The 22,339-nt window shown below is 49.3% G+C and overlaps 1 protein-coding gene across 1 annotated transcript in view; it reads left to right on the top strand.

Annotated features, from left to right (window-relative positions):
* The window catches only part of NOD2 (nucleotide binding oligomerization domain containing 2), a gene marked incomplete at both ends in the record, with an annotated part of 33,063 nt that extends 11,898 nt beyond the window's left edge, over positions 1 to 21,165 (top strand). Inside the window, 9 exons of the mRNA XM_080702190.1 lie at positions 1,434 to 3,249; positions 9,118 to 9,201; positions 9,355 to 9,438; positions 11,563 to 11,646; positions 13,179 to 13,262; positions 13,712 to 13,795; positions 16,862 to 16,945; positions 19,238 to 19,321; positions 21,093 to 21,165. Coding sequence (XP_080558316.1) covers positions 1,434 to 3,249; positions 9,118 to 9,201; positions 9,355 to 9,438; positions 11,563 to 11,646; positions 13,179 to 13,262; positions 13,712 to 13,795; positions 16,862 to 16,945; positions 19,238 to 19,321; positions 21,093 to 21,165 — 2,477 coding nt within the window. The remainder of the gene's footprint in view (positions 1 to 1,433; positions 3,250 to 9,117; positions 9,202 to 9,354; positions 9,439 to 11,562; positions 11,647 to 13,178; positions 13,263 to 13,711; positions 13,796 to 16,861; positions 16,946 to 19,237; positions 19,322 to 21,092) is intronic.
* Positions 21,166 to 22,339: the final 1,174 nt, after the last annotated feature.

Below are 22,339 nucleotides of genomic sequence, written 5' to 3'. Positions count from 1 at the left end.
AGGATTACAGGTTTGTAATCAGCCTCAGCAACTTAGTGAGAACTTTTGCAACTTAGTAAGACCCTGTTTTCAAAATAAAAATAAAAAATAATTAGGACTGGGGTATCGCTCATAGGTAGAACACCCCTGGTTCAATTTACCAGTACAATAAATAAATAAACAAATAGAAGGAGATAAAGGAGGAAGAAGAGGAAGAGTAGGATGAGGAGGAAGAAGATGACATAGATCCAGTGTCCGCTCTATGTGACTTTGCCTGAGCCAAGAGCTCTGTGTGAAGTGTACTCGTTTGCCTCTGGGTTGAGAAGCATTGGGCCAATACTTGGCTGGGGGCAGTGAGGCTGTGATGAGGCCAACTATGCTGACCTCCCTCCAGCCTGGGACTCTGGGAGGGTACTTCCCCATTTCCTGAAAGGGGAACTAAGCCTTGACCCAGAAAGTGGTTCGCACACACTGGAATCAGGATGATAAAGGAAAGCGGCAGCTCTCTGGGTGCACACTGGGCGTGAGCACGCTTCTTGCACTGCAGAGGGTGCAGGAGGAGGATGCTTGGCCTGGCGCCCAGACGAGGCCCTCCAGCGCTAGGCTCGCCTAGGTTGTGCAGGCTCCTCTCCCCATCTCAAGGTCTCTGACTTCTTCACGTTTGCAGAGTCCTTTTGCCATGTAAGAAAACATTTTCACCAGTTCCAGGGATCAGGATGTAGACATATTTGGAGGGCTACTGCTGTGCCTACTGTACCCACTAACAATAATAGTAAACACCACCTTCTAATTCTTACCAAGTGTCAGATATTATTCTATCTCACTGCCTCCTGAAACAATTCTTGAAGATAGGGATTGTCACCAGTTTTACAGACAAAACCAAGGCTCAGACAGGCTAAGAAGTTTGCTCAAATTCATAGTGGGCCCAGGATTTATACTCAGGTGTATCTGACTTCAGAATCTGTGCTCCAAAGTCCTTACACCCTCTGTTTCCCTTTAGAAGGAGGCAACTGAGGCTGAGTGGAGAGGGGACGCGTTTAAGACCGCCTAGCCAGATGGTAGGACACACGTTGAGATGCAGGTCCTCAGAGCCAGCCCTGCAGAGCTGTCAGTCACGATGTCAGGAGGTGTCATGGCAGTGGTGATGTCTCTTTAACCCTTGCTTTTTGTTGGATGCCACACCTGGCACTCTGCAGGCATTAGCTCAGTGGATCCATGTAACATTCTGTAAGGTAGTGACTACCAGTCTTCCTCCTTCGTAGGGAAGGCTGAGGTTTGGCGAGGTTCCATAACTGACCTCACAGTCCACAGGTTGTGAGTGGAGAAGCCAGGATGGATGCCCACTGGCTCTTCTTCCTATTAGTAAATTCACGCTGCCTTGTGCCACCCACTCTCCAGTTAGCTCCCGTCTTGACCACCATCCCACCCTCATTGTTATGTCTTCTGTCTTCCAGCCACTGAATGCAAGAAGTACATATCCAAGCTGAAGACCACGGTGTCCGCCCAGGCTCGCTTCCTCAGTACCTATGATGGGGCCGAGAATCTGTGCCTGGAAGACATATACACAGAGAATATCCTGGAGCTCCGGGCAGAGGCGGCCGTGGCTGGAGCCCCACAGAAGAGCCCTGCCACCCTGGGCCTGGAGGAGATATTTAGCACCCATGGCCACCTCAATGAAGATGCGGACACTGTGCTGGTGGTGGGCGAGGCGGGCAGTGGCAAGAGCACGCTCTTGCAGCGGCTGCACCTACTGTGGGCCACTGGGCAAGACTTTCAGGAATTTCTCTTTGTCTTTCCATTCAGCTGCCGGCAGCTGCAGTGTGTGGCCAAGCCACTGTCGGTCAGGTCACTGCTCTTTGAACACTGCTGTTGGCCCGATGTTGGCCAACAGGATGTCTTCCAGTTTCTCCTTGACCACCCTGATCGTGTCCTGTTGACCTTTGATGGCTTTGACGAGTTCAGGTTCAGGTTCACGGACCAAGAGCGGCACTGTTCTCCGATGGACCCCACGTCGGTCCAGACGCTGCTTTTCAACCTCCTGCAGGGCAACCTGCTGAAGAATGCCCGCAAGGTGTTGACCAGCCGTCCTGACGCGGTGTCGGCCTTCCTCAGGAAGTACGTGCGCATGGAGTGCCATCTCAAGGGCTTCTCTGAGGAGGGCATCGAGCTGTACCTGAGGAAGCGCCATCCTGAGCCTGGGGTGGCAGACCGTCTCATCCACCTGCTCCAAGCCACCTCAGCCCTGCATGGGATGTGCCACCTTCCTGTTATCTCGTGGATGGTGTCCAAATGCCACCAGGAGCTGTTGCTGCAGAGCAGGGGGTCCCCAAAGACCACCACGGATATGTACCTTCTGATCCTGCAGCATTTTCTGATGCATGCCTGCCCCTCAGACGCAGCCTCCCACAGCCTGGGACCCAGCCTCCTTCAAAGCAGGCTCTCCACCCTCCTGCACCTGGGTCAGCTGGCTCTCTGGGGCCTGGGCATGTGCTGCTACGTGTTCTCAGCCCAGCAGCTCCAGGCAGCACAGGTCAACCCTGATGACATTTCTCTAGGCTTCTTGGTGCGTGCCCAAAGTGTCATGCCAGGGTGTGCGGCGCCCCTGGAGTTCCTGCACATTACTTTCCAGTGCTTTTTTGCTGCGTTCTACCTGGTGCTCAGTGCTGACATGCCCACAGCTTCACTCAGACACCTCTTCAACTGCCGCAGGCCAGGTAGCTTGCCACTGGCCAGGCTGCTACCCAGGCTTTGCGTCCAGGGCTCTGGGCACGAGGACAACAGCGTAACAGCTTTGCTGCAGAAGGCTGAGCAGCACAACCTTCAGATCACCGCAGCTTTCCTAGCCGGGCTGTTATCCCAGGAGCACTGGGACTTGCTGGCTGAGTGCCAGGTGTCCAGGAAGGCCCTGCTCCAGCGCCGGGCCTGTGCCCGCTGGTGTCTGGCCCGCAGCCTCCACAAACACTTCCAGTCCATCCCGCCAGCCTTGCCGGGCGAGGCCAAGAGCATGCACGCCCTGCCTGGATTTGTCTGGCTCATCCGGAGCCTGTACGAGATGCAGGAGGAGCGGCTGGCGCAGGAGGCTGTGCGCAAGCTGGATGTCGGGCACCTCAAGCTGACCTTTTGCAGCGTGGGCCCTGCTGAGTGTGCCGCACTGGCCTTTGTGCTGCGGCACCTGCGGCGGCCTGTGGCCCTGCAGCTGGACTATAACTCCGTGGGTGATATTGGCGTGGAGCAGCTATTGCCTTGCCTCAGCGTCTGCAAGGCTCTTTAGTGAGTGTTGCTGGCACTGCTGGGCTGGCTTGGGGGGTTGGCAGGGTGTCATCAAGAGTTAGGGGTGGGGACACCCATTGGAACTCCATTGGGAACACCCGTGGGAACACCACTGGGAAGTCTGGGCCCTGCAGGGGTTCAGCCCTAGCAAGAGTCAAGGTCCGTGTGCTGGTGAGAGGAGAGTCGAGGTCGTGAGAGAGAAGACACTGACACACAAAACCAGATGGCAGCTTCTCGAACTTTATTCTGATGGAAGCTTCTCCAGCTTCTCTCTTACTTCTTTCTTACTATTTTCTTACTCCTCTTTTCAGGATTTGTTACAATCTTTATAGTCATACAAACGGGAACTTCAAGGACAGAAAAAGTCTTTTACAGATTTCAAGGCATTGTGCCAGACATTTAAACAATCATAGAAAGTAAGCTTTGTCTCATCACAAGGCCAGCTTGAACTTAATCTTATATATTGGCCCAGAACTAAGGTCAGTTTGAACTTAATCTTCGGCCCAAACTTTATCCTTGGGGGGAAAAAAAATCTTTGCTGCCTGAGTCTCTCACAAGCCGCTGCCCATCAGTTTTAGTTATAATGCTTATACATAAAATTTCAACTATACATATTAATCCAAATAAGCTTAAAATAATTTTTTGAAGAAGGGAATGCTAGACATACTTCATGGGGGATCTATGCCTTTGCAGGTCCCCTGACCGAGCTTTCTCAAGATCTGCATGAGATGCTGTAGCAGGGCCCCGGCTGCTGCTCCACCACCCCAGACCACTTCCTATTCTGGGCCTCACTTTCAATACCGAACAATAGCTGTACTTCAGCGAAAGGCCTCTGTGCCTGGCACTGTGCTAGGCTCTCCAGAATGACCTCATTTAATCTGCACCACCACTCTAGGCTAACAGTCGGGGCATTATGCTTGATTTGAGGCTCAGATAAGTGCAGTAACTTTCTCAGTGCACACAGGAAGGAGCAGGCTGTTTCATCATTTTTCTGGTTACAAGTTCCCTGCTGACCTCTTTCCCGAGTAATCTGTCTATGGATCCATTTCTGGAGCTCTAGGAAAACCTTGAGGTCATGTGCAAAGTTTTGTGTAATGTGTTTGTATTTTAGGAATTACTTCAAATCAAAGGTGACTTATGACCCATCTGAAACTTTAAAATCCCTACCAAATGGGAATCCAGGACCTGAGAGATAGAGTGTGCTGGCAAGGCTCCACCCACTGTTCAGTTCCTTAGGCGGTGCAGTGTCTGGATGGGGTTCGGCATTACCTGGGGGAGGGAGTACTGCTTTCCCTGCCTGGCTGAAGATGTGAGGTTTTACTCTTTGGAGTGTCTGTGCCCTTCAGTGTGTGGGTCTTTTTTCCACATCTTGGGGCAGGAGAGGGCAGATGGTGTGCTCAGGCTCAGCAACCAGCATGCTGCAGCTCCCCAACTTCCCTTACATTCTAGAAAAGGGGTGTCCTGCTGTCTATTTAAAAACTATGAGAAAGCAGAAGTTATGGATTAAAGTTAAAAATCTATTCACAGCAGCTCTGTGGCTGCTTCCAGATGACCTTCATTGACCCAAGCATATCTCCTTGTATTAGGATGGTGTATCTTCTCTAAGACAAAACAGCAAGACTTTCTTTCTCCATGGCATAATCACATGGGTATCTATTTGAACCTGTGCAATGAATGACTCTTGTGAATTCTTAGAGAAGGACCATGATCATACGTTTATAACAATATAAAGTATGTATCTTTAGTACATAATATGTATATTCTGTATGATTAATATATCAATATGAGTATACCAAGCAGGGTCTTAGAGGAGATAGATGGTACCCTTAAGTTGGCAATTGGAGGAAGGTTTAATAAAAGGTCTGCCGAGCTGGGCATGGTGGCACACGCTTGTAATCCCAGCATTCGGGAGGCTGAGACAGGAGGATCGCGGTTCATGGACAGCCTCAGCTACTTAGTGAGGCCCTCTGCAACTCAGTGAGACCTGGCTTAAAGGTCTGCCTACACAGAGGTGTTAGGAAATTAGGAAGAGCCAAGGGGAGTGGTGCAGGGCCTGGGGCTATAGCAAAAGGGGTGGGCCTGAAGGGCAGGGAAGAGTGCTTACCAGCTGAGAGGAAGGTATGTAGAGGAATGCCAGGATTTGGCAATCTGGGTGGGGGATCTGGGAGAATTAAGTCTGGCCTTCTCTCTTCTCCCTGAGTATTGGCTCCTGCCAGTGCCTTCTACTAGCCCAATTTCTACCAGGGAGGCAGAGCCATCTACCTGCTGATGTTGTCCATGGGCATCAGTCTCCTTGGACCAAGAGCTCAGGAGAGAGGGGAGACTGGATCTGACCAGGTAAAAAGAAGATGGATGGCCAGCACAATATTCCATTTGCTTAGTAGAGAAGAATCATGGTATTTTGACTGGGGGGTTTGGAGACTCTCACTGCTGAAGCTATTCTGGTAGAAATATGAATGAAATTTTTCCTGAATAGTGGGCCTATAGTTTTTACCAGGCTTTCTAAGGGGTCTGCAAACCCCAAGAGGCCAGGTACCACTCATCTGGGTGATCTGCACTGACCTCTAGAATTCTTGAAGGGCTCTTCTCTTTTCAAATAGGAATGTTCACATGATCTCCATGATATATAGAAGGGCTGGAGAGGCTGTGGGTCTGTCTCTATTTTCAAAGAAAGCTGAGGCTGGAGCCAGGCATGGTGGTGTACACTTGTAATCCCAGCATTTGGGAGGCTGAGACAGGAGGATTGCACAGGTTTGAAGCCAGCCTCAGCTACTTAGTGTGGCCCTGTGCAGCTCATTGAGACCCTCTTTCCAAATAAAGAATAAAAAATAGGGCTGGGGGTGTCACTCAGAGGTAGAATGCCCTGGGTTCCATCCCAAGTACTGCAAAAATAAATAAATAAATAAATAAATAAATAAATAAATAAATAAATGGCGAGGCTGGCCTGATTCTAGCACATGGTGCTCAGATGATAGCATACTCCGATGTTTGTTTAAATGCAGGTCCATGGGCCTGCCCCCAGTAATTCTCATTCAGTAGGTTTGAGGTGGCAGCCTAGGAATCTGTTTTTTTTTTTTTTTTGGTAGTACTCGGGGTGGAACTCAGAGGCTTTCTACTTCCAGGCTATACTCCCAGACCTATTTTATATTTTGTTTGCAAATACGGTCTCACTAAGTTGCTGAGAGCCTCACTCAGTAGCTGAGGCTGGCTTTGAACCTGCGCGATCCTCCTGTCTCAGCCTCCCAAGCGCGGGGATTACAAGCGTGCACCACCACACCCAGCAGAATCTGTATTTTTATTTATTTATTTATTTATTTATTTATTTATTTATTTATTTGGTGGTACTGGGAATGGAACCCAGGGGCCTTCTACCTCCAGGCTACACTCCCAGACCTATTTTTTATTTTTTACTTGGAAACAGGGTCTCTTAAGCCAGTTGAGGTTGGCTTCAAACCTGCATGGTCTTCCTGTCTCAGCCTCCCAAGCGCGGGGATTATAAGTGTGCGCCACCACGCCCGGCAGAATCTGTATTTTTAATCAACATCACTGATGATTTTGATACCGGTCTCATACTGTGAGAATTACTGGTCTATTCAAATCAGCTTGATTTTCCATTAGCAGTTTTTATGGTTGGGGTAAGTGTCCCCCGAAGGTCCATGTGGTTCTCAGAGTGGCACTACTGGGAGATGGTGGAGCCTTTAAGAGGTAGAGCCTTGTGGGAAGCCTTTAGAATATTGGGGGCATGCCCTTGAAGGGGATTGTGGGACCTGGCCCCTTTGCTCCCTGGAGTGTGATGTAGTGCTTTTGCCCCTTTGCACACTCTCGCCATGATGGGCCTTGGCAAAGGCCCAAAAGCAGTAGGGCCCAATCATCTGTGGACTGGATTGTTAAAAAGTGTGCACCAAATTAATTTTTTTATAAGTTAGTTTTCTTAGGCATTTTGTTATAGTGACAGAAAGGTAACACAGCAGTTAAAGCCCCTGACCAAGTACTACTGCTATTTACCTTACACACAGCCATAAAGTTGCAGTGGAGGCATTTCTGTGTGTGTGTGTGTGTGTGTGTAGACACACAGAAAGAGAGACAGATAAAGACAGAGAGACAGGGAAGGAAGGAAAGAAGAAGGGAGGAAGGAGGGGCAGGCTCCTCTCCCACAGCACTAGGCTGCCTCTCTCCCACTCCAAGTGTTTCCATGCCAACCGAAATCTCAGCCTCTAGGAAACGCTGTATGTAAAGTGCCCTTATGCATCTTTCTTTAGACCCTGGCTCTCTCTGACTGTAGGGTGATGGGTTTCCAAGTTTTTGGCAGTGGCTCACAGTGAGGGAGAGCAAATGAGCGGGCACACCAGCACTTAGAATTGAAACACAGCTTGGTGAAACGGCTTTCCTTTGTTAACCCTGATGCACTCTGCTCTGTTCTGTCTGTTCTATTTCCATTTTTAAAATGCTGCTCAGGACCTTCAAAATGAGTCTCATGACCCACAAATGGGTCACAGAACCTGCAGTCTGAAAACCAATGCTCCGGAGAGCCTAAAGAAGGCTTCAAGAGACCCTACAGTTGTGGTTAGGGGTGGGGTTTGGAACCAGACACTTAGCCCCCCCTTTTTAAGTGCTGTGCAGACCTAGCAAAGTCACTTCACGTGTCTGTGCCTCTGTGTTACCTGCTTCCTGGGTTCATCGTGGGTTAAATAATGTTACTGTTGGGAAGTGGCAGGTGCACAGGATGCCCCATGGATGTTGGTGCGCATGGTTATAGGTGACTCTCGCCATTGGCCAGCTGCTCAGAGGCTTTGTGTGAGCAGCCTGGTGGTAATGCAATTGTTTCCTTCAAACAAATAGCTAGTAAATAGTAAGTGGCTGATCAAGATCAGAACATCTAGATGAGGGAGTCCAATGACTGAGCTGATAGCCAGTTAGTCCTGCCTCCCAAGTCTGCCTGAAGATAAATACTCATGCGCACAGTTGTTCAGATATACAGATCCAGCCAGGGGTGGTGGCACATACCTGTAATCCTAGTACTTGGGAGGCTGAAATAGGAGGCTAGCAGTTTCGAGACCAGCATCGGCAACTTAGCAAGACCTTCAGCAATTTAGCAAGACCCCGTTTCAAAATAAAAAAAAATTAAAAGAGCTGGGAGTTTAGCTCAGAGATAGAATGATTCTGTGTTCCATTCCCAGTACCAACAAAATAAAAAAAAAAAACAGCACCCCCCCCAAAAAAAAAATAAAAACCAGGTCCCTGGGTTCTGTTCCATAAATATGAACTCTTCAGAATAGGGCCTCAAGAATCTGTGCTTCACAGAAGCTTTCAGCTGACCTTTTGATCAGGTGAGTTTGGGGAATGATATTCTAGGAGGAGTGTTGGAAGGGCTTGCTAGGCAGGGTCTGCCCTGCAGGAGGATATCGCAGGGGCTTCCGCAGGCACAACCTATGAGCATATCCTGGAAGGCCCGGCCGCTCCCACCCTCTGTAGTGGGTGAGGACCACTGCTGCCCTCAGGGGTGGCCGGTCTGGTTCTGGCTGCACCTTTCCCATAGGTTAGCTCCTTTCCAGGGCCCCTCAGCAAGGCTGCTGTGATGATCATTGTCCTTTTGCAGAGATGGAAACTGGACCTGAGGTTAGATCTATGGCTTTCCGAGGAGTTCAGTGTTCTAGAGTGGCAGCTCTGGCTCTCCACTCTTTGGGCTGTCCCCACATCACCAGCTGCCTGGCCAGGGCCGGAGGGGTTTCCAGGTGCTCTACCCTTGTGGTGACTCTGAGCACAGATGCTGGCACTTTGGGGATGAATAAAAGTCTCTGGGGGTTTTGTACACTTTCTCCCCTTTCCTATCAGTTCCATATTCTAATTAATTTATTTTGTCAATTTTAGTTTGCGAGATAACAATATCTCAGACCGAGGCATCTGTAAGCTCATAGAGCATGCCCTTCACTGTGAGCAGCTGCAGAAGTTAGCGTAAGTCGGCTGGGCTGCGGACACTGGGCCTTGGGTCCCCGCTCTCACTCCAAGCTGTGCCACTTGGCCAGTGCTGAGTGAGCGATGTCCTGGTTTGAGGCTCACTGACCAGGTGCTTTGTCTGCCTGTCTCCTCTCTCCTGGAACTTAACAGTTTGTTCAACAACAAATTGACCGATGGCTGTGCACACTCCATGGCCAGGCTCCTAGCTTGCAAGCAGAACTTCTTGGCACTGAGGTGAGTCCTGGGTTCCCCGCTCCCTTGCAAACCCATTTTCAGTGTGGTCTGGCTTCTACCCTGGCCTGGCCTACGGGGGGCTTGTGGCCTCCTGACTGTGTACTGGACAGTCTCGTTTTGAGCTGGGTCTCTGCTGCTGTGGGTTCCTCTGGACCAGCTCTGCTGAGGACTGCCTGCCCCTCGACCTTCAGCCCTCAGGATGAAGAGATCCTTCACTGTGTCTGTGAGTGTCTCAAGCTCTCTGGGCTGCAGGGCTCCCTGATGCACTTGAGTCTGTCCTTCTGGGGGAGGCTCATGCAGTCACTTGCCCCCACCGCTGTGGCAGCGTCTGCCCAACTGCTCGCAAAGGGGCCTCTCACCCATGGAGCAGGCTAGGTTTCCCCTTTCATTCAGGAGGTCCGCAGTGCTCCAGAGGCTCTTGGCTTCAACTAGATTCTTCCTCCTACCAGATGCCATTAAAATGTCCCTCTGGCTGGCGCTTGGGTTGATCTGACCCTTCTGTCTCCCTTTGTTGGATATTCTTGCCTCCTGTGATTTGAGACGAAGTGAAGAATTGCTTCCATCTTTTCTCCCCACCTGCTGGGCTGGGTTTGGGGATGGGAGCTGCCATTTTTTAAAGTTTGCCTGTGTAGCTCAGTCTCAGCCAGAGTGGCTGGGGCCAAGGCCACAGGTGCTGTTTTGTACAAAAGACTCATTTCTGACACTATAACCTGCTACTCTTAGACTGACCTGGTTCACCTCCCCTGGGAGGGCCTGGGTTTGTGGATAGTGCATTGTAGCTGGGATTAGGGGCACTGGGGCTAGGCTACCATGGTATGAACGGAGGAACCTCTGAGATCTGAATCCTCATTAGCTATGTGAATTGGGGTCAGCCTAATGCCTCTGGGCCTCTGTTTCTCACTTTGTAAAGGGAATAATAATGTTAGCTACCTCATAGGTTGTTGGGGTGGTTGAGCAAGTTAATATTCATGGCGAGCTGGTACAGTACAGTAAGTGCTTTATATAGTAAGCCCAGTGACTGAAAGATCGTGGGCAAATTATGTAAGCTTGCAGCTTGTTTATCCTTATGTTCGTCCAGTCTTCCAAGAAGTGATTAGATGTGGAACAAATGTATTGGAGAAATGCTTGCAAGGGGAAACAAGGAGGGCACTGGGGAGGTTTGGGTTGGGGGATGTCTGACCTTGAGTGGAGGACAGAGAGGAAGAAGGAAGGCCTGGGGGAAGCTCTGTGGACTTTGGTGCAGTTCTAAGAGTTCAGCAGGGCCCTTGGGGTGTCCTCAGCCCGTGTGGCCTAGGGGAGGGGAGTTGTCTTGTGTCTTTCCATCACAGCCTGTGAGAAGCTGGCCATGGGGTTGGATTTTGAGCACAGCAGCCGAAGCCCTGAGTTACCTACAGGAAGCTGAGGTTGGAGGTGCCAGAGGACCCTTCTACAAGGGGGTAATAGTACCTGCCCTATAAGATTGTTGTGAGCCAGAGTGACTTAAGGTGCTCTGAAGAGATGAAAGTGTATGATTCTTCCAGGAAGTCTGCCATGTGGGTGAGAGTTCTAGGTACTTCTCTGAAGCTCTTGGAGGTGTCTAGATTTGGCTGCAACTAGCAGCTCTCTTGCTGCGGTGTCCACAGGGGACCCAATGCTACCCTGTGGCCCTCCCTCCTGCAGTGTCCGTCCTGGGGTCAGCAGAAAACACCCCCACAAGTCTCAGAGGGTGCTCTCCTCTTTCCTAACCATCTGGGTCTGCCCCAGCTCTTGTAGAACAGGTCAGTGTTACTTGTGGCAAGACAGTGGACTTGAGAAGGCTACAGAAGGTGTGCAGGGGTCTGGATGGAGGATGGCTGAGACTGAGGAGGAGAGGTGTGACACTGAATCCTCCTTGTCCCCTGAGAAAATATGTCCAAAGATGGAGGCCTGCTCTGGCTTCTGCCTAGGCCTGTCACACTGCTTTGTGAACTAGCCCCAGACACACACACTTGTCCTGGGAGATGTAGAGTGAACTGAATAGCCCATGGCTGCTGCTCCCTGGCGAGGTCGTCAAAGCTTTCCTCCTGGCCTCCCTGTCCAGGGTGCTGACCAGCCTCCTTCCCTGTCCTCCACTGTGCTCTCAGCCTCTTCTGTCTTCTCTTCCAGACTGGGGAATAACCACATCACCGCTGCAGGAGCCCAGGTGCTGGCCCAGGGGCTCCGAGAAAATGCCTCCCTGCAGTTCCTGGGGTAGGTTGGATTCCAGGACAGAGGGACCCACGTGGCGGGTTGCAAGGGCTTTCAGGACTTGAGGGGCAGATGAAACTCAGCAGCCAGCAGGGCCTGGAGGCGGCCCAGGCTCTGCTGAGAGAGTGGGTGGCCCCAGGCTGCCTTAGTGTTTGCTTCTTCACCTGATAGACAGGAGGTCCACGATGTCAGGGTTGGGGGAGGGCTGTGCCATAAACAGGGGCTAGGGAGCCCGCTGGTCCTTGGGGTCCTTGGGGTGTGTAGGTCTGGATCTTGGCTGTACGTTGGAAGCACTTTATGCTTCTGAAGAACTCCATGGCCTGGGCCCCACCCCATACTAATGAAACGAAGGTATCTCGGGGATGTGCATTCATGATGAGGACTGTTGACCTAGGAGAGAAGGACTGGGGCAAGGGCGAGACTAGACTAGGACAGGAGGGTGCTGTCTTGTGTCCCGTAGTGCTCTTGCTTGCAGTGTGGCCAGGCTAGTGCGTGCGGGAGAGGGGAAGGGGCCACCTGCAAGCTGTGCGAGGACTCCCATACACTGTAGAGGTCCCCTGGTTGCTGGGCAGAGCTGCTGTCCCTTGGGATTGCACCTGTGCCGTCCTTAGCAGCCTCTCTCCTGTCCTGTGTGAACTGGGGTCCATTTGATAAGAACTAGAGGGGCTTTAGAATCTGAGGCTGTATGAAGAGAACAAATCCGAGGACCCGGGTGTTCCAACCCACAGCCCTGTCTGAGCCAGGAATGGGACTGTATTACTCCAGAAATTAGCACCTCTTTCAAGCTGCTTTAGTAGAAACAGAGTATAGAACAAAGGAGGCCATGGCCCCTGATGAGCTCTCCTCTGCTTGAGATCTCATCTGCCACATCTGGGAAATTTGTTTCTTTTTAAAAATGTATTAAGGCACCTGTCTGGGCCATTTACTGTGCTGAAACTCCAAATCCTGTCTCACATGATTGAATGAAAAGTGTAGGGAACATCCTAGCGTAGCTATCTTTGAGCACTTGTCCACATACATGTCCAGGTAAGTCCCTGTATATACAATAGCTGAGTCAGAAAGCATGAGCTGGCTCCACCTTGTGAAAGGGATGTTTCTAAACTAAGATGGGTCAGAGGGGGATGACCAGAAGGTGAAGGAATGGGACACCATGGAGGAATTGGGGGTATTAAGAAGGAACAAGAGACCAAGAGCTGGCTTGAGGGAGAAATAGCCTTGTTCTGGGTAGTCCCTGAAGGTACTTATGGACTTGTAGGTGACAGTTTTACCAGGAAGCAAAATGTCAGGGAAAATATTATACCTTAAGTCTGTGATTTAATGCTCCTGAATATCCAAGGGAAGTTTGGATATCTCACTAAAATGTGTCCTAGGTTTCCTTTTCTGGGACTGAAATACCCCAGTGAGACTTCTCTGAGATTGGGTGGCTCTGCTCATCTGGCTGAAGCTGCGGAGAGCCACTCCATTAGCTGTCCAGAACGCGTCTAGGACCACGGCAGGTTCTCACTAACACTACCTGTTGACTTTGTTGGCTTCAGGTTCTGGGGCAACAAGGTGGGTGACGAGGGTGCCCAGGCCCTGGCCGAAGCCTTGGGTGATCACCAGAGCTTGAAGTGGCTCAGGTAAGCTGCAGAGTCTGTCCTGCACTGGTCTCAAGGGGAGCCCAGGGAAGAGGGAGGAGCTTGGGCCAGGTCTGTAGGTGGCTGAACTTCATTTCCATTCACCTGGATTAGGCAGTGGGGGAGGGAAAATATCATTGGTTTTGGAATCAGGGCACTTGAGCCTTTCAGGGTGACTTTGGAGATGACTTCCCCTCTTGGGGCCTTGATTCCCTATCTAAAAATGAAAGATCTTGTGCTGAATCAATCATATTTTATCTTAAGGATCAATTTCAACCTATCCTCCTGTTGGAAAGGATTTGAAGGCTGTTCCTGAGCTTGAAAAGCACTGTAATCCATTAGTGCTGTCTGAAATGGAGCACACTTGGACAGTGGGGCCATACATTTTGCCCTTCATAGGTGATCTCCTTTCTCCCTGCTCTGACACATTTTTGTTTGATGATTATGTTCAGTCTTGTAGGCAACAGCATTGGCAGCGTGGGAGCCCAAGCCTTAGCATTGATGTTGGAAAAGAATGTGGCATTAGAAGAACTCTGGTGAGTTTGGGGATTCCCTGCTCTGGGGAAGCAGATAACAGGCTTGCTTTTGTGTGTGTGTGTGTGTGTGTGTGTGTGTGTGTGTGTGTGTGGTACTAGGGTTGGAACCCAGGGGCATTCTACCTCTGAGCTATACCCCCAGCCCTATTTTTTATTCTGTATTTGAAAATAGGCCTCACTAAGTTGTGGAAGGCTTCACTAAGTAGCTGAAGCTGGCCACAAATCTGTGATCCTCCTGTCTCAGCCTCCCAAATGCTGGGATTATAAGTGTGTACCACCATGCCCAGTTAACAGGCTTTCTTGATTGCCTGGCCATGTCCATGAGAGCAGCTGTGTGGATGAGACAAAAGTGGGAAACGGATTGATTTCCGTCTTTTTATGTCCTGAGTGGTATAAAGCACACAGAGCCTGGTGTACAGCTGCTCATGCTTTTAATTGAATTCTATTTCTTGGTTTGCTTACTTCCTGCACATGGCATAACAGTTAAGAAAACAGATTCTGGAACCAAGTAGGCAAGTTAAATAAGTCTCTAAATCTCAGGTTTCTTACCTGTAAAAGGAGGGTAAGGCTTCCAACTATAAAAGGATGTGAGAATTAAGTAAGGGAGTGCCTGTCAGCACTTAATATAGTGCCTGGCATATGCATAAGTGCTCCATAAATGTTAAACCATAGGTAAGGTAAGGTTGCTGCGGCTATTATTACACTACTACTGGTGCTATGACTGATACTAATAATGAAGTTTTTTAAATTTCAAAGTCAACTTGAGTTCTGTTCAACACAGAGTACTAGACTCAGGGGCCACCTTGGAAGGAGAATGGAGTTAGGAGAGTTGAAAGGTGAACCATGAATTGTGCTTAGCCTGTTGAGCTGAAGCAGATTCCAAGTCTTCCCTCCTTCAGATGCTGCTAATCATCTTCAACTCCAGGGACATCTTTGTAGTTCCATATTTTATCAGGAAGATAAGATGCTAAATGTGTAATTTTTTCCAGGAAGCAGAAAAGCAATGGGGCATATATATATGCCGTGCTCATGTGCAGATATTGTGGCTGGAATGTTGTGGATGAGCCAGGGCCAGGGGAGGCCTCACTAGCTCTGCTAAAGTGCCATTGGCTGTATCCTGATTGGATTTTACCACTTTTCGTTTCATAGTGAAGAAGCACCTAACTGTGAACGTATCAGTTATGATCGCTATTAAAAGAAAAATTTAAGCTGGGCGTGTCGGTGCACGCTTGTAGTCCCAGTACTTGGGAGGCTGAGACAGGAGATCGCAGGTTCACAGCCAGCCTCAGCTACTTAGTGAAACTCTCAGCAACTTAATGAGACCCTTGTTTCAAAATATAGAATAAAATATAGGGCTGGGGTGTAGCTTGGAGGTAGAATGCCCCTGGGTTCAATGTCCAGTATCACAAACATAAATAAATAAATAAATAATAAATAAATATTTTAGGCAAATTAAATTTGGCAGAACTAATTTAAGCAAACACTGATTCATGAGCCAGCCAGCACTCAGAGCCAAGAGAGGTTTCGAGAGGAGAGCTTCAACCAGCCCTACAGGCAGGCACTGTTTATGGTCAGGAAAAGGAAGTGGTATACAGAAACAGCTTGCTTGGTACAGCTCTGTGTCTGCTTTATTTGGGCACAGTGTTTTGGGTTGGCAGCCTGTGATTGGCTAAAGCTTAACTGCTGTGATTGGCTGAGATTCAGCTATTGGTTAGAAAAATTTAGTTTTAGGTAGCAGTTTGTTTACATACTAAGTTAGGTTGCAGGTAGCTACAGAGGCACTATAAAGTATGGAGGCAATCTCAGTTCAATTTAGTTGAACAGTACATTAAGTTGAAAGTGACAGAAAACCTCCATTTACAAGGCTTAAACCAGTAAAGGACTTATTTTTTCAGTCTGGAGGTAGGTAGCGTAGGCTGTCAAGGTAGCTACTAAAGGCTACCAGAGGCCTCCACTCTGTTTTTTTTCTTTTTATTTTTTTAAATCATTTTTTTATTTTGAAATAGAGTCTCACTAAGTTGCTGAGAGCCTTGCTAAATTGTTGAAGCTGGCTGTGTGTGTGTGTGTGTGTGTGTGTGGAACCCAGGGGCTTTCTACCTCTGGGCTATACTCCCAGACCTGATTTATACTTTATTTGGAAACAGGGTCTCACTAAGTTGCTGAGAGCCTCACTAAGTAGCTGAGGCTGGCTTCGAACCTGTGCAATCCTCCTGTCTCAGCCTCCCAAGCGCGGGGATTACAAGCGTGCGCCACCACGCCCGGCTGGTTTTTTTTCTGTTCTATCTTCTTTAGCCTGTGGCTTCGTCCTCACGGTCAGTTGTCTCATCATCATAACGTGGCTACTCCAAATGCAACAATTACTTCTGTATTCCAGGATTTAGTCTATATACCTGAGAGGGACAAAAAGCACAGGCCAGCGGAGTCTCTCCCTTTTAAAAAGCCCCACCTGTCAATGTCCATTATGTATCAACGGCCATGTGAATGTCACTTGGCTGGCCCTGGCTACAGTAGAGAGTGGGAAGTGTCATCTTTTTTTTTCCCACCAAGAATATGACTGCCCAAAATGAAATGAGGTTTCCATGGATACGGGACAGCTGGAACAGGAAGGAATTTATTATGTAGAGTAGCCCTGTAGTGAATTCTTTTGCAAAGATGTCCTTGGAAGCTGGGTGTGGTGGCACACTCCTGTAATCCCAGTACTTGGGGTGGGGGGAGGATAAGACAGGAGGATTGCATGTTTGAGGCCAGCCTCAGCAACTTAGCAAAACCCTGTTTCAAAATAAAATATTAAAAGCACTGGGGGAAGGAGTAGCTCAGAGGTAGAAGGTCCCTGGGTTCAGTCCCCAGTACCAACAAAACAAAACAAGCAAACAACAAAAACAGAACGTGGGGGGTGGGGAGGAAGGGAGAGGTATGCTACTGGAAGTGAGACTCCTCAACCCTACCTCATCTGTTCTTATTTGTGAGTTTATTGGATTTTCTAAATGTTGGAGTCAGAAGGGAAGATATGGATTAAACTTTAATGACGCTATACATTAATTAGATTTTCTCTCTTATTCTCACTAGCCTGGAGGAGAATCATCTCCGGGATGAAGGTGTATGTTCTCTGGCAGAAGGACTGAAGAGAAACTCAAGTTTGAAAGTCCTGAAGTAAGGCACCTGTAAGCAGGAGTCAGGACCTTAATGGCTGGCCTTAGGAAGGGATCTGAACTGTGCAGTGAGATCTGGGCAGCATCCCAGCCTAGGTAACTCTCATGAGCTGGCCTGGTAGACAATGGTGTGCATTGGTCTGGGTAGACAGAGATTCCCAGCATACACTGGTAGGAACTGCTCACCCACAAAGGGGTGGCTGTCGGTCAATGATCACTAAGGTCACTGGAGCGCAAAACTTCTGGGGTCTTCCAGGCATCAGTATAGAACACACAGGGTCACTCACCACCCTAGAGGATGAGGAAGCAGGGGCGTCTGTCCACCAAGTACTTGTGCTTGTGCTTGTTCATTCTTCAATGCCTGCCTCTGGCTCACTGTCCTGTGGCTGAGCAGGCTCCCGGGGTCAGGAGAAATGTCTCGGGCAGAGCGTGGCAGGTCTTCCCCGCCAGCGGCCCTTGGAGCTGGAGCACAGGTGGGTGGGTTGCTAAGTGCAGCAGCTGCGCGGTTCACAGGTCCCCCTCCTGCTCCAGGGCAGCGCTGCCCAGATAGGAGGGCTCCGCTTGGTTCTGGCCGCTGGATTCTCTCACTGTGCTGTGCAGGCATGGATTCCCGTTCATTCAGGTGCGCTTTCCCTCGCCCCTTTCCACACATTCCTACATCCATTTATGCACACGATCACCCAGGCTTGTATTCATGTGAGAAGTGCTCCTCCTGCCCCGCTCTGTGCCTGGTGCTGTCTGGAGCCACTGAGGGTGGAGCAGTGACGGGGAAGCAGGCCCCATTCACACAGCTCTGACGGGGAAGGTAACAAACCTGCAAACACATTTGTTTCTGTTTCAAGAGGGGAGGGGGCAGGGAGAGGGTGTGGGTGCTGCTGCCTGAGCAGGGCTTCCCTGAGAAGGTGGCATTTATATTAAGACCAAGGAAACAGAAGGCACCTGCCATGCCGAGGTCTCAGGGAGGTGCCCCAGGTTGGTAGAAGAGCAGGAGCAAAAGCCCTGAGGCGGGCACAGACTTGGTGGCTTTGAGAGCAGAAGGAGGCCTAGGCAGTTAGAACATAACAGCGGAGGGGCACGAGGCCCAGAAGCCAGGGGGAAGATTGGAGGCTGGACTCTAAGGGTTTTGGGGGGAATTTGGAAGGGATCAGGGAAGTCCTGTGATCTGATTTACTATAAAAAAGGGTCATTGTTGCAGCTTTGTGTCTATTCCATAGGAAAAGGGTAAGATGGCTTCAGGGAGACCTGAAGCCACTGCAGTCTCCAGGTGGAAGATGAGGGTGGCTTGGATTGGGCCAATGGCAGCAGAACGGCCTGGTGAAAGGGGCTGGAGCTGTTGTCCTGCGAGGTCTAGGAGCTGGAGGGCTGGAGAGCAGCAAGGCCTCTGAGGGTGGGCACACGCTGCTCCTTCCTCTGGTGGGCTCAGTGGCCAGAGACCTGTACCCCAAGGAGAGGGACGGTGGTGTGAGCAGGAGCTGACCTGGCCATCGTCACAGGCTCGGGGCTCTGTGGCTAGTGCCAAAGGCCTCACCTCACAGGGACCTCAGGGCACCACCGATGGCCTCTTTTGCTGGGCAGGTGGCACCGGAGGAGCATACTTGTCTTCAGAAACAGGTGCTCAGCTGGCTCTGGGCGGGCATCAGCTCTGCTGCCAGACCGCCATCCACCTTGGCAAGCTGTTTGTGTTGCTTCTCAGGGGCTAGGAAGTTGCCAGTGTTTGGGGAAAACATTTTTGCTTGTTAAGTGGGTGCACGTGGGCTGGAGTCGGATGCCAACTTTACCCATGGGGGGCTTTGGCGAGACCCGGTCCGTTACTGACCAGCTGTGGGTATGGGAAGTTGGTCCTCCCTTGCTGTCACAGACTCACCCCTGTCCACCCCAGCGAGGTCAGGCCACGGTGGGGGTGGGGGCTTGCCCCACGCTATCTTGTTGCCAGTCTCATTCACCATCCGGAACTATATCATCTCCCACTGTTTCCCCATAAAACCCGGGCTGCTGATATCTTTAAAGAGAAAGAGAGAGAAAGATGCCCACACCTTTCTTTTCCCAGCGGAGGTTCTGCCAAGCATTGGTTAGAGTCCAGGCTCTGCAGCCAGATGGCCTGGGTTTGTACCCAGCTGTTTTCCCTTGGATGAGTGCTCCGGATACCTCAAGTGTAAACGGGGATCTCAGTTGGTCCATCCTTGAGGGGTTGTGTGCACTCACTGAGTGAGTGTAGACAATGAGCTGTGGAGAGGAGGGCATTTCTAGAAAGCAGAGCTATAAGCAAAGAACAGCATTCCATCCTCTTCTCCAGGCTGTCCAACAACGGCATCACCTACCTTGGTGCAGAAGCCCTCCTGCAGGCCCTCGAGAGGAATGCCACCATCCTGGAAGTCTGGTAAGGCCTGAGCAAACCTCTCTGAGCCTCCGTTTACCTATCTGTAAAGCGGGGTGAGAGGAGAGAGGAATGTAGACTCTTAAGATCCTTCCAACTCTGATATTCAGTGTCATTCTAGATTTTTGGCTATAAGTAGAAACAATTTTTTTTTTTTAATTTTAAAATCAGGAGTATTGGCCGGGCATGGTGGTGCACACTTGGACGTCAGAGACGGGAGGATCGCACAGGTTCTAAGCCAGTCTTGCTGGCTTAAGAGACCCTGTTTCCAAATAAAAATATAAAAAATAGGTGTCTGGGAGTGTAGCCTGGAGGTAGAAGGGTTTCCAGGAACCCCAGTACCACAAAAATAAATAAATAAATAAATAAATAAATAAATAAATAAATAAAATTTTAAAAAATCAGGAGTATTTATTAAAAAGCTTTTCTGTTCTAAGTAATGGGGTAGGGATGGACATGTAATTGGAGAATGAAAATGAGAGGAAAAAACTCAGCTTTTGCCCTCCTGGGCGTTACATCTGCTTTTGCAGGTCAGGGATGCTGTGCGAGAGAGACCCTCTGCAGTTCTGAGTCCTCGCGGTTACACAGGGTGGAGACTGTGGCATGCTGTATCCACAGCTATATAATTAAAGGGCACAGTCCTTCATGCATTTGAAAAAGAAAGCATTGAGTCATGACTTCAAAAATTTAGCCTTGTTTTTCCGGGGATTTATTTTTCACTCAGATAATAAGTAGAAAGGATTGCCCTGGTCTAACACATTATGAGTAAATGTTACTGTGTGTGTTTCAGGCACTGGGCTAGATACCAATATTTGAAAAACTAAGAGGTTTCTTCTGAAGATCTATATTTCAGGGTTTTCTCAAAAGAGCCAGCAACTCTGGATCCCCATTAGCATTGTCAGCCATTAACCAGAGGAGGGGAGAGGTGGGCCTAACCACCCTGGTTGGCTGTAGACCCCCGTGCCTGTTGTCTTAGAATACTCTTTCAGCTCCTGTATTTACCTACCTTATCCCTGTAAGCCGGTGACCTCTGCTTTCAATATGCAGACCTGTACCTCCCCCTAAAAGCACATCAAGGTCACAGCAAACATGGGTATTAAACGATGGAGTTAGGCGCAAAAGCTTCAAAAAAATCTGTCCTGGGCTGGAGAGGTTTTGTTTTCTGTTTTTGATTGTGTAACCCTGATTCTGTTTAATTCTAAAAACTTGTATTCTTCTGTTTTGGAGAATTGTGTACCCTAATTCTGTGTGATTCTAGAAATCTGTCCTGCCCTGGAGAGATTTTGCTTTCTCTATGATTGTGCAAACCTGTGAGGTCATCAGGTCCTGGGCTCCAGGGTGTTTTTCTTTTCTTTTCTTTTTTTAAACCATTGCACAGTCCTAAGAAATGTCACATTCTGTGTCCAGGGAGCAATCCAGCATCAGGTTGGTATTCCTTGCCACCTACCGATGGAGTCTGGGGAAAGTATCAGGACTTAATCAGTACATTCTTGAGAGATTTGGTTATTGCCTTAAAAAGAATGACTGGCCTTGGGGAGATAGTGGCTAGCCAGGCCAGTGTTGTAGACATTTTCTGCAGAGTCACAGAGCCTTGTTCATGGTGCAGAATGATTCATGAGGTGACCAGAGGTAAAAACAGCATTGATGTTCCTCTCACGAGTGCTGCAGCTGGGCCCAGGGGTCAGCCCATCTCAGGCATGGGTTTAAAAGTGGCAACTTCCCTTTGAAAGCTCTGTTCTAATTTTGTCCTCTCTCAAACCTTTCTTCCCTTTAGGCTCCGAGGAAACTCTTTCTCTCTAGAGGAAACAGAGAAGCTCAGCCTCAGGGACACTAGACTCTTGCTTTGATGTATTCAGGCTGATGTTGACCTCAGTGTGTTTGTGAGCAGCCCGTAGATTAGAGCCTGGAAGCTGGATCACATTTAGCCTCAGCTGTCCTGCCCAGGGATGGATTTAATTTCCACGAGCACCATATGCCAGCTTCATCCTGCCGGAGGAAGGCACCTTAGTGCCTTTGCAGAACAGACTTTCTCCAAGCCTACTCTGCCATCAAGTTCTTCCCAGACTCAAGCCATGATGTGCAAAAAAGGCAGTCCTTCTCCATCGCATGGAGCTGGCCCCAGCTGACCCTCCAGGACTCTAATGGGGTCACTGGGGCCGTGGATGTCACTGAATGCCTGTTGGTGTGGAGTCCCAGACCCACATGAAAGACGCCTTCCTGCTCCTCTCATGAAGGAGAGAGATATTCAGGAAACTGCTTTCTGCCATGTCTTGACTCATGGGTCATCTACCCAAGCGATCTCCACTCCTGTTCCTCCCACTATCCTGCTTGAGATCCGATAGCTCCTTACCTTGGTACCCCATGTGGGAAGGGCCACACCTTATTCTGCTCCCCTTTCTGATGCCCAAGACATTGTTGGAAGGAGACATGGGATAGCTTTTGTTCCCCAAGAGTTTCAAGATTTGCAAGAAAAAATTTGACCATTCCCCCACTCAGATCCCACTCAGATGTACGTGGACTTTTATTTCCAGTGAAATCAATTGCACTTCAGTTAAGCCTTTGGAAACAGCACCCGTCCAAATGCAGCTTTTAAAAATTAATCTGGGCCAGAATTTCAAACAGCTCCACTAGGCTTCTGGTTGATGGCTGTGAACTGAACTCTGACAACGGACTTCTAAAATAAATCCATAGGAGACAGTTCCATTTTACTTGTGCCAGAATGCTTTAGGATATGTAGTTATGGATTGGAAGTTTGCAGGGGGCAAAACCAGGCCCTTCCTTCCAAGCAGATGTCTTTCTGGTTTTTTCAAAACGATACATGTGGGAGCCTTTGTAAACTGTTGGGTGTTGTGCAAATGTTATTACTTTAAACATTGTTATGCCTGAAAATTGGTTATTAATTGTTAATGACTTAGTTTTATTCTTTCAAATTGATACTAAATTGATACTTTTATACAAACCATGACCGTGAACTTTCTGCTGTAAATAATCACAGGAGAGAAAATGATTGCATCACCAATG

The sequence above is a fragment of the Muscardinus avellanarius genome (assembly GCF_963383645.1).
Source record: "Muscardinus avellanarius genome assembly, chromosome: 10".
Classification (NCBI taxonomy): Eukaryota; Metazoa; Chordata; class Mammalia; order Rodentia; family Gliridae; genus Muscardinus; species Muscardinus avellanarius.
This window is presented reverse-complemented; position numbering and strand designations above follow the sequence as displayed.